The sequence below is a fragment of the Vigna angularis genome, chromosome 4, assembly GCF_016808095.1.
Source record: "Vigna angularis cultivar LongXiaoDou No.4 chromosome 4, ASM1680809v1, whole genome shotgun sequence".
NCBI lineage: Eukaryota > Viridiplantae > Streptophyta > Magnoliopsida > Fabales > Fabaceae > Vigna > Vigna angularis.
The window spans coordinates 19,399,721-19,411,349 of NC_068973.1; the positions used below are offsets into that span (position 1 = coordinate 19,399,721).

Below are 11,629 nucleotides of genomic sequence, written 5' to 3' on the forward strand. Positions count from 1 at the left end.
GAAAATCTGCATCTTGCTCATTGAAATGGCCAAAACCGAGACACCCAAGTCAAGCTCTCCATAAGAGTGTTCATACAAGAAACCCTAAGAGAGAAAAGCGCAAAACATGAAAAATGAAGTGTGTAAGAGTGTCCCCCGTGTGTGGTTGGCCAAGGCTCTCTAAAATGCTGAGAGTTTTTTTCCAAATGGGGTCCACAATCAATTAAAAACCCTAACCAAAAAGACACATGTCCTACAAATGGGTCTTTTTTACAAAATTGCCCCTAAAAGGGTCCAAAACACCTAATTCTAATTAAGGGCTTCTAGAAAACGAAATTACAACTTTAATTAGAATCTAAATTTTGAGCCTTTGAGTGTGTCACGCCATATCCCAATACTCCAGATGATGTTTCCACAACTTCCCTGCAACCAGAAATGCACTTAATCAGCTCAGAAAACCCAAATTAGCACAATTACGAATTTCCGACCAAATTAAGCAGAATTCGGAAAACGGGGAAATAACAGACAATTAAACACAATTCCCTTGTTTATTTAAGTGCAATAAACTAAATATAGTTCAAGAAATAACAACTCATCAAGGGGGCAGATATATGCATCTTCCAATTGACTGTGGATGTAACTCAAAACGAATTCCCATGTCAGCCAAATCTTGTCGTGCTTTTATTCCGTCTTTTGTATTTCCTTTCACGTTTAATAAAGTGTCGATGACACTGTCATAAACATTTTATTCAACGTGCATGACATCTATACAATGTCTAACATCAGGTTTACACCAGTACGGAAGATTAAAAAATATTGATCATTTTTTCCAAATGTTTTTCGCAAAGGTACTTTTATGATGTTTTCCGAAGACAATGTCAATATTTTTGACTTTGTTGTACACTTCTTCACCCTTGAGGGGTCTGCACGCAACCTCATCCTCAACAATTCCAGTAAATGTTTTTTTCAATCTACGGTAAGGGTGATTAATACTGTCTTTTGACCATACTTCAATTGAAGGTAACTAGTGTTTTCTTCACAAATGGGACATGCAAAATGACCTATAACACTATAACCGCTTAAGTTTCCATATGCTAGGAAATCATTTATAGTGCAAAACAACATTACACGCAAACGAAAAGTTTCTTGAACATCTGAATCGAACACTTCGACCCCTTCTTCCCACAACATTTTCAAATCATCAATTAAAGGTTTCAAGTAAACATCAATGTCATTTCCAGGATGTCTAGGACCCGATATCATCATGGACAACATCACATATTTTCTCTTCATGCACAACAATGGAGAAAGATTGTATATTATCAACATAACTGGCCATGATCTGTGTTTGCTACTTAAGTTCCCATAAGGATTCATACCATCAGTTGCAAGTGCAAGTCTTAAGTTTCTTGGATCTGCACCAAATTCTGGACAACCATGTATCTTTTGATATTCGAGTCCCATTGGACATAAAATTTTCTTGGCCTCATAATGATGAATAGGTAGAGTATTATTTTCTAGAAGCATCTTTTTCAACAACTCCAACAACTCTGTGAAACTTTTATTAGTCCATTCATTCATTGCTTTTACACTAAACAACTTCAAAGTTGCAGACAGACGTGTAAAGTTGGGGCATCCTGGAAACAACAGTTGCTCTGAATCATGTTTAAGAGAATCATACAAATTAGCTCTTCCAAAATTATCTTCACCAACATCACATATCATGTTCTCTAAATGATCACTCTTCCATTCTTCCACATAATTTGTTCCTCGTGACGTGGTAGGCTAGTATAGTACTTCTCCATGCCAAATCCAAACGGTATAACACTACAAAAAATAAGGGCATTATCGAAGGCTACAATCCTTCGGTAACTGCCAAAAGTCGTCGGTAACAGGTCATTACCGACGGCTTATCGACGGCCAAAGTACCGTCGGTAATTCTCTTGTCGCTAACATTTACCGAAGGCTTCTGCCCTTCGGTAATTACCAAAGGACAGAAGCCTTCGGTAATTACCGAAGGGTAGAGGCCCTCGGTAATTATTGAAGGGTATAAGCCTTTCGTAATTACCGAAGGCCAAAGGCCATCGGTTATTACCGAAGGGTAGAAACCCTCGGTACAGTCTTCGGTAAAAACCATGCAAAAGTAACTAATATTTGTATTTGTTATCCAAGCACACAAACCTGCATAATATGTTCACAACATAGACAGACCTGTATAACATTTTCACACCACAGACAGACCTCCATAATATACAAAAACATCCAATCATTAATGAAGTAAACAACAATATAATAACATCATTTGTATTTTAAAATCAAACATTAAACATAAAACATAAAACAATATGTTCATCTAGCAAATGTAATGTAACAGAATCCTAATGTAACATAAAAAATGTTCTAACAACTATGTTCATTAACAAAATAAAACTAAAAATCTACATAGTCATCATCAGAATGATCCTCATCATCTGTTGCTCTATAGATGGCTGGACTGATATGGGTCGGACTGGTGTGGGTCGGACTAGTGTGGGCTGGATTGATGTAGGCTGCTAAGGGACAACGAGTGACGGGGAGGGTCGTGGTTGGGTTAGAGAGACAGTGGAATGAATGTCTGAAGTATCAGGCAACGCTCTCATGACCAGGGACATGAAGTTTGTAAACTCGATTCTCAAGTCACTTTAATTTTCTCTCAATTCAAGATTTTCCTGGTCACATTGTTGTAGTAGCTGTGTCAAGCGCTCGATGGTGTCTTCAGCAGTAGTAGTGGAAGAAGAAGGTTGGTGCTTTAGAGTACCTCCTCTTGATGTTGTATAGTTTGCAGCAAGTTGTCCTGCACCGTACACTCGTCCCTTTTTCTTCCCACCAACGACATCGACCCAGCACTGTGTCCTACGGATGTCGTCATCCTCATTATTCGCATCATCTGGTGTAGGAGCTGACCCATATTCGGATCTAACCTGTGAAAGTCTCGTAGAAAATTCTTCCTAATCAAGAGGTTAAAATCAATGTTAGGGAATGATACAATAACAAAATGAGAAATTAATATTAGTACCATTGTTATTTGCTTACATGAGTCTTTCGAGATCTTTCATCAACGAATTGATTAGTGCCCTTCCGAACATTAGTCTGTACAAAGACCTCATCAACATGGATCGCCCGTCCCAAAGCTTGTGCCTGTAACATAATTTAGAAGTGTACATGAAATAGAAAATACATATGTTATATATGAAAAAAACACAAAAGTATTGAAAATTTACCATACGAATGGCATGCTCATGAACCGTGATCGACCCACCAGTATGCAAGGTACCACCCTTTTCAGAAGCTCTGTTCCTCTGGGCTTTAGCACACTTATTGCGAAACTCTACTGAATTCCAATGAGCGAGTAAAGAGTTCCAAATGTGCTCGCCCAACTAGTAAGGGCGCTCCCCTACATTGCGGGCATCCCTAAACATCTCTGACAACTAATGAGATGCTTTCATGTGAAAACTTCTTTGTATTTAAGTTTCATGTTTAGGTTTCCACTACACCTTCATCTGTAACATTAAACAAAACAAACAATGATTAATGAAAATACTAAAATAAGAATGACAATTAGTTTAATGGGTTGTTCACCTGAAAACGCTGCTAGAATGGCTTTTTGTCGTTGTCAGGTATTGCTCCCCAAGTAAGCCATGAACTTAAAAATTGTTGCTTAATTGATCGTGTGATGGCCTGGGAAGTGATAATAGTTGAAAAACTGTTATTTTCATGCTTAAAATTGATACTAAAAGCAACCTTTAACACTTAGAAACTAGCTTGGAATCATGCTTTTGTTTATATTTTTTGGAAATAAGAGAGTTGGACAGGTTTATGCTTGATTTTAGTGTTTTATGCAGGTTTTAAGGTGAATTTGATGAAAGAAGTGAACAAGGATAGAGATGGAATCAGAAAAGAACTCAAAAAGTGCAAAAGAAGAGAAGCCGCAAGTACCGCTCAGCGTCATTTTACTGCTGAGCGGCACTAATGAACACTCGTTGGCACTGCTGAGGGGTGAAATTGCAGCTGAGGGGAAGAATTCAACACACGCACTTACCGTTGAGCGGTAGTTTACCGCTGAGTGCCATTATTTTGGGCCTAGGCCTACTTTTCTGTAATATTTAGAATAGTATATAAGCTTTAGGACTTCCTAGGGTTTGTATCTTTGGCAGAGTACGAAGCAAACACACACCTTTCCACCCCTTGGAGGAAGATTTTGGATGCTAAGGCTACCTACTCAACTTTCCAGGGTTCTATCTTTCACTCTTTCATTGTATTTCATCTAGTTTCACCATGAATATGGTGAACTAAACTCTTCTTGTTGTTAGGGAATCAATGTAATCTTTTGAAGCTCTCATATATGGAATTTTGTGTTTAAACATCATATTTATGATACATGCTTTCTTTCATCATTAGTTAGGGTTTTTCCTCTTTGCTCAAAGCATGCATTGTTTAACTCATTCGATGTCATGATTATTGATTTTATTGATATGGATACATACGGTAAAATCTAGATCCGGGGAAACTCTCCCAACAGTAGTACAAACCTAGACATAGGAGTATGATGGTTGGTTGTCGTTAAGCTTCCGTTCACTATAATGCATGATTAATTGCTAAGGAGACAAGACATTGTAAACTAGTGATTATGATTAGGCTTTTTTCGCCGAGACATCGGGTTTAAGGTAATTCAGAGAGTGGCATTAACATTGATGAAAAGAATGATGAATTCCTAAAATATATGAGAGTGGATAAGACGAAATTGATTACCCCATCAACATACTCATCCATATAATTCGTTCCAAGTGTTTGTGTTTCTCTTTCCCATTGATCATCACATGCATACATGTTTACTTTTTGTCTTTTGCATTCGAAACCTATAACAATTTGTTCACAAGTCTTAAATAATCAAGAAATCATATAACTAACTAGGCCTTGAGTCCTTTGGGAGAACGATACTTGGTCTTACCGAGTTTATTACTTGTTACGATTCGGTCACACTTGCCGAGGGTTAAACAAGTTTTTGGCGCCGTTTTTCGGTGTTCATAAATTTGTCATCAGGAAGCAACCCTGGATGGAATAAACCTGCATATAAAGAAATAAAAGGAATTTGAAGTAAGACAAACTTTAAACATCAAAATGGTTAAAAAAGGGATTAAAGTCTTACCATATGGCTCAATCCATGGTCGATCATAGAGAGGCGGGTCAACACCATCACCATCACCAGCTGAATCTAGATCAGTAGATGGTGTGGCAGTCTCAGAAGACGGTATACAAGATGAGGAAGGTATAGAAGTAGGGTCAAGGGGAGTAGTAGGGGTAATAATCACAGGGGGAGGAGTGAGGGTAATAATCGCAGGAGGAGGAGTGGGGGTAATAATCACAGGAGGAGTAGGGGTAGGAAGAGGAAGAATGTTTACTACAAGGGTTGGAGGAGGGTGTACTGCAAGGGTAGGAGGAAGGTGTACTACAGGGGTAGAAGGAGGGTGTACGTCCGGGGTAGGGCCCACAGATGATGGACTGGGGGCAGTAGTGATAGGTAGTGTAGCAGGCACCCTAAGTACATACTTTGTTGCCTGTCGTTACCTCTTTTTAGGCCTTTTTACCCTCTTTTTAGGCCTCTATTTCCATTTCGTTCCAGATTTAGACGAACCTTCGTGGAGCTAATCTTCTTTTGAAACTTGAGGAATATACTTCTCCATCCTTTTCATTGTTTCTATAAGAAAAGAAAGGCCTTATATCTCAAGCCAAGAAGGGAATGAATTGGATTAACCCTTTTTAATGATCTTTTCGAAATCTTTAAGAGTACTTGGCTTTCTTGCAATCAATAAACAAATAGTAATGAATCAACAAGTAATGAAAGAGTAGAGAAAGATCAACACAAACAATCTATATTGGTTCGGCTCACAAGTCTACATCCAGTCCTCCTTCAACAACCTTAGTTGAAGGATATCCACTATAATTGATTGAGTATATAGAAATACATAGACAACCCTCTCGCTCTCCTCTCCCCACTCAAAATTAATATAGCAATACAAGAGATGAACAACCTCACTCTCTTACAGCACAAGAGCAATCACAACCATTAACCCATGGCAAACCCGCACAGGTACAAAATACACAAATTATTTATAAAGAATCTGATCTCTAAGACACACTCCTCCAGTACAGATTGAATCAGAGCCACTTTAGCACAAAGTCGTGAATGAATGTTGATGGGTAATCAACCAATGTAGTGTAGATTCTCCAAGAACTTCTCTTGAAAGCACCTATAATTAAAAGTCAATGAGAATGTTAGTATTTGAAAATTCTAATTTTATTGAAACAGGTTTCAAGGGACATATATATAGGATTTTCAAATCATATCGCAATATATTTGATTAAAATATTTATGTAATTTGTTATGCTTTTCTTTATGTTTGAACAATTATCATATGCATGTAATTGATTATCTAAACATTTAAGCATATTCTAGATTCAATTGACAGGTATAGCAGATTAGGCTATAAATGCAATGGATTAAACTATGTTATCTATTTTAATCAATTAGGAATCTTATGTAATTGATTATATCAACACTTAATCATATTGTCTATCCAATTTTCATCCTTAACAAATTATCTCACTTATATAACAGATTATATCATGTACTCTGTTTAATCTGTTATATACCCTGTATAACTGATTATAACATAATAGTTTTCCCTTGTTAGCTTACTAAGTGATTTGGTTAAAACTAACAGATTATACATCTTGTTTAATCGATTATTTCAACCAGAAATGAGATTATCAATCTATTTTAAACATGATTCATTCGACAATAATGGATTGACATATCTAGCACAAACATGATCAAGATATAACATTTGCTATGTCATTTGTTGTGCAAGAAACCATTAAATCATTTTATTGTTCATCATCAAAAACAAAGATATAAAGAGGTTAAAGCTCCCCTATCAACAACCTCTCCCTTTTTTGATGATGATTAACAAAAACATGTTTTCCAGTTACTCTTCCCCTTTAGGCATTAGCAAAAAATGGTAGAACAAGTAACATGGAATTCATACGTGTTAAAAACATCAAAGTCACTTACAAACCATTTCAGAAAATGAGGCTCCACCTATATCACAAAGAGATATAACACTATGAAAGTGTGTGAGCAATATATGAATAATATCAACATAAAGATAAGCTCAATGTCATAGTTTTAAAACAATATATCAGAGTAATTTTGACATGTATCAGAGAAGTATACTGATTTCACATGATATGGTAATGAATATCAAGTTCATTTTTTTACTCATATAAAATACACATTGTAGATGAAGTAATGAGTATTATTGCATAAAATTCTCCTTGACTAGATTTTGTATTTTATCATTTAAGCATCTTTTCTCACTCTTAAGCCTATTAACTTAATATTGCATTTTCATAGATTTACCATGTAATTCTTGAAATACATCAAGTAGTTAGTAATGCATGTCCTCAATTGATTCATCTCCAAAGCTGCTAATACTACTTTCAGAACAGATTGAGCCAGCCATCAACCACAGATTTATCTCTTTTTTCAAGGCTCTCATCTAATTCACTTCATGGAGAACTTGAAGCACTGTCTTCCCAAGCTATGTAAGCCTTTTTCTTCCTATGTTTCCTATTGTCCTGATTGCTTCTATCATCTAGTTTTTGCTTTATTTTCATAACTGGACAGTGACGTTTGATGTGTCCAATTTTTCCACACTCATAGCATGTTGGTGCATCAACAACTTTTCCTTTTCTCCTATTTGTGCAAAATCAGAATTGGATTTTTTTTTTGAACTTCATGAATTTAGCAAACTTTTTTAGCATAAAATTCATTGCTTTAAGATCTGGATTTTCTGTTTAAAAATTAGCCTCTTCAACATATCTTCTTGAGGCAGTTTTGCTTGTTGTCTTGAGAGCAATAGTATGTTTCAGTTCTCCTTCTTCCTATTCTTTTAATATCCCAAGTTTCAACTCATGTTGTCTTAGTTTCCAAAGAGGGTAGCTATGTTTATTGTAGTCAAGTCTCTTGATTCAGATATGGCAGTGAACTTTGGCTGCCAACTTCTATTCAAGCTCTTCAAGATCTTGATATTTAACTCTTCTTTGTCAAATATCTTTCCAAGAGCAAAAAGGTGGTTAACAATATGAGTCACTAGTGCAAAAACAACGTATAACGTCACGCGTTCAACGTCCAACCACTGAACGTTAAAAATGACCGGTGGCATTTTTGTAAATAAATGCAATTGTAGAACATTGAAGCCCCATTCAATTTGACGTTCCATTATGCTAATTATTTAAAACAGCGCGTCATTCTCTTTCTTCTTTCTTTTAAACCACCAATAGTAAGTCGAATCTTGTAGGGGTTCAACGTAATATTTGTCCGTCAGAAGCCAAAGAGTCACCCTTTTTAATTCTTTTTTCTTTTTTCTTTTAAACAACAAATAATACGTCGAATTCTGTAAGGGCTTCGACGTATTATTTGTCAGCCAAAAGCCAAAAAGTAACCCCTTTTTAATTCTTTTTTTCTTTTTCTTTCAAAACACATATAATACGCCAAATTTTGTAGGAGCTTTGACGTATTATTTGTCAGCCAAAAGTTTCCCCTTTTTAATTTGAGCGGGAGATTGAAAATTCATTCACTTTATCTTAGCACGCGAGACCCTCTTCTCTTCTCAAAGTTTTCTCAAACGAAGTTTGACGACCATCACATGTAATCTTTCTTTCATTTGATACAAATGCATGTTAATTGACTACTTTATCTATAATTTTCTTTTGTTTTGACCGATTATTTTCGTGTTATTTTCCTTCATAGGCGCATTCTACTTTCTCTCTCACTGGTGGAAACACTTTATTCCGACAAACCCACCTTTTGAAGGTTAGTTTTCGTTTTCATTTTCGTTTTCATTTTCGTTTTGAAGAACTTATTTGTTGAACTTGTTTGTTGTTGTTTTTTGTGGAACATGTTTGTTGTTGTTATTTGGTTAAACTTGTTTGTTGTTGTTGTTGTTTGATTGAACTTGTTTGTTGTTTATTATTTTTGTTTGTTGTTGATACTATACTACACGCTCATAGTTCATGCTTTATAAAATACCAAAAACTGAAATTTGTTGTTTTTCTACTTTTCAGGTCTCGTAGAGTTGTAAAAAAGGATTACAATTAATTAAAAAAAATTGCTTGACGTCGAATATTAACAAAATTCGATGTCAATTTGATTAACGTCAAATTTTTTAAATTCGACGTCAATTTAACGTCTCCCGATATGACATCGATCTCGAATTCGACGTGAAAGGCCAAAAACAACGACGTTATAAGATATTTTTGTACTAGTGAGTGAACCTCTTTTTCACATCATATATTGTTTCACCACTTTTCATTATGAATATTTCATACTCTTGTATCAAAGAGTTCTTCCTTGCCCTCTTGACTTCATCGATGCCTTAATGAGTAACCTCCAAGACGTCCCACAGTTTTTAGTGGTTGCACACATAGAAATTATGTAAAATTCATCAATATAAGTGCAGAAGAGATAATATTCTTGGCCCTAACATCATAGTGAGCTCTTTTGTTTTCATGAGCATTCCATTCAGAAAAATATTTAACCATGTTTTACCATTCTCTACTTTAGTTGGTTTAAATGGGCCATTTATTACGGCATCCCTTACTCCTTTGTCAACCGATTCCAAGAAGATTTTCATTCTGATCTTCCAAAACGGACAATTGTCACCTGCAAATAATGGTGGTCTATTTGTAGATGCAACTTCTCCAAAGGTTTGAGATATATTGGTCATCATGATCAATTTAATCGATTAAGCTATGAACACAATCGATTAAAATTCGGATCATTTTCAAATTCCCAACTCTCGTACCAATTGTAAGAAAAGAAAGGTTAAATCTTAAGCAAGAAGGGGGGTCAATTGGATTAACCCTTTTTAATGATCTTTTTGAAATCTGTATGAGTTCTTGGCTTTCTTGAAATCAATAAACAAATAGGAATGAATCAACAAGTAAAAAAAGAGTAAAGAAAGATCAACAGAAACAATTTATATTGGTTCGGCTATCACAAGCCTACATCTAGTCCTTCTTCAACAACCTTAGTTGAAGGGAATCCACTATAATTGATTGAGTATAAAGAAATACAGAGACAACCCTATCAATGCACTCCTCTGACCACTCAATCAATATACCAATACAACAAATGAACAACTTCACTCTCTTACAACACAAGAGCAATAACAACTGTAATCGATTATATTAGCAGTTAGCCATATTGTCTATCCAATTTTCATCCTTAATAGATTATGTCACTTATATAACAAATTATGTCATGTACTCTGTTTTAATCGATTATATACTCTGTCTAATCGATTATAATAGAACAATTTTCCCCTGTTAGCTTACTAAGTGATTTGGTTAAAAGTAACAGATTATACATCTTGTTTAATCGATTATTTCAACCAGAAATAAGATTATCAATCTGTTTTAAACATGATTCATTCAACAATAATGAATTCACATATCTAGCACAAACATGATCAAGATATAACATTTGTTATGTCATTTGTTATGTCATTTGTTATGCAAGAAACCATTAAATCATTTTGTTGTTCATCATCAAAAACAAATATATAAAGAGGTGAAAGTTCCCTATCAACAATTTCTTTTTTCTGTTGCGTTTTCAATCCAATTTGAGGAATGATTCAGGTTGGTTTCTTTATCCAAAAGAACCTGCGGAAGCAACTTCCATCATGTAGGAAAAAGAAATAGGAAGTGCATATCGAAGCCTTAGAATATTATTGGATCCTCGTCCATCCAATATTTCCTTCCCAATATACACATTTCACACTTGAATTAGTAAGTTCAAATAAAAATAAACCAACATTCATCAATAAAAATATAAAGGTTAATGTGATTTATTACATGAATAAATATATAATTAAATATGTTTTGAATTTTTAAATTTTGATATTAAATTAGAATTCATTATACTAGTGGAAAAAAGTCATTCTATGACAACTTATATTATGATAGATGAAATTCACCTATCATAATAATAAGTTGATCGATGACATTTTCGTAATAGAATAAGAGTTATTATACTTAAAAACTATTATGATGATAGATATAAAAAAATCTGTCATAATGAATATACCTTTTTTTATGATAGTTAATTCATCTACCAAGTAATATACATGCTCTCTCTCTCTTTTTCTCTCTCGTTCTCTCGCGATTTTTTAGCATCTTACATTCTTGTTCGCAGTTCAATATCCCTAACCTCCGCGTTGGAACCCTAGATTCTTTGTTCTCTCTTAGGCCTTGTTCTTTTGAGTGGATTTGAAGATAAATTTTTTTGTCGTTTATTTGAGTGAATTTAGAGATAAATGAGAGTGAATTTGGAAATAATTTTTTTAAATTTGTCACGTCAATATAATTCTATATTAATTCTCACAAATTTTATTTCCAAATTCACTCTCATTTACCTCCAAATTCACTCAAATAAACGACAAAAAAATTTATTTTCAAATCCACTCCCTCAAAAGAATAAAGCCTCAGTTCTCCCAAAGGTAACTCAATAATCTTCCGAAACTCTACTTTTGCTCTGATCTCGATTCTC

The 11,629-nt window shown here is 34.8% G+C and overlaps 1 protein-coding gene across 1 annotated transcript; it reads right to left on the reverse strand.

The window, feature by feature from the left end:
- Nucleotides 1-323: 323 nt before the first annotated feature.
- LOC128196220 (proline-rich protein 1-like) lies at nucleotides 324-6,083 on the reverse strand. Its single transcript, XM_052876460.1, has 6 exons — nucleotides 6,061-6,083; nucleotides 5,165-5,553; nucleotides 3,264-3,346; nucleotides 3,079-3,156; nucleotides 2,866-2,966; nucleotides 324-402 (listed from the first exon to the last, which is right to left on the reverse strand). Exons 1-6 carry the CDS (start codon nucleotides 6,081-6,083, stop codon nucleotides 324-326), a joined length of 753 nt encoding a protein of 250 aa, XP_052732420.1.
- Between the last annotated feature and the right edge of the window lie 5,546 nt (nucleotides 6,084-11,629).

Excerpts from the sequence above, each read along its gene's own strand:
- LOC128196220 (XM_052876460.1), bottom strand. The coding sequence starts at position 6,083 with ATGGTTGTGATTGCTCTTGTGCT. Across the intron at positions 3,347-5,164 it reads ACCATGGATTGAGCCATATG|AGTTTCGCAATAAGTGTGCT; the intron begins GTAAGACTTTAA and ends GGAATTCAGTAG. Across the intron at positions 403-2,865 it reads GACGACATCCGTAGGACACA|GGAAGTTGTGGAAACATCAT; the intron begins GTGCTGGGTCGA and ends TTCTGGTTGCAG.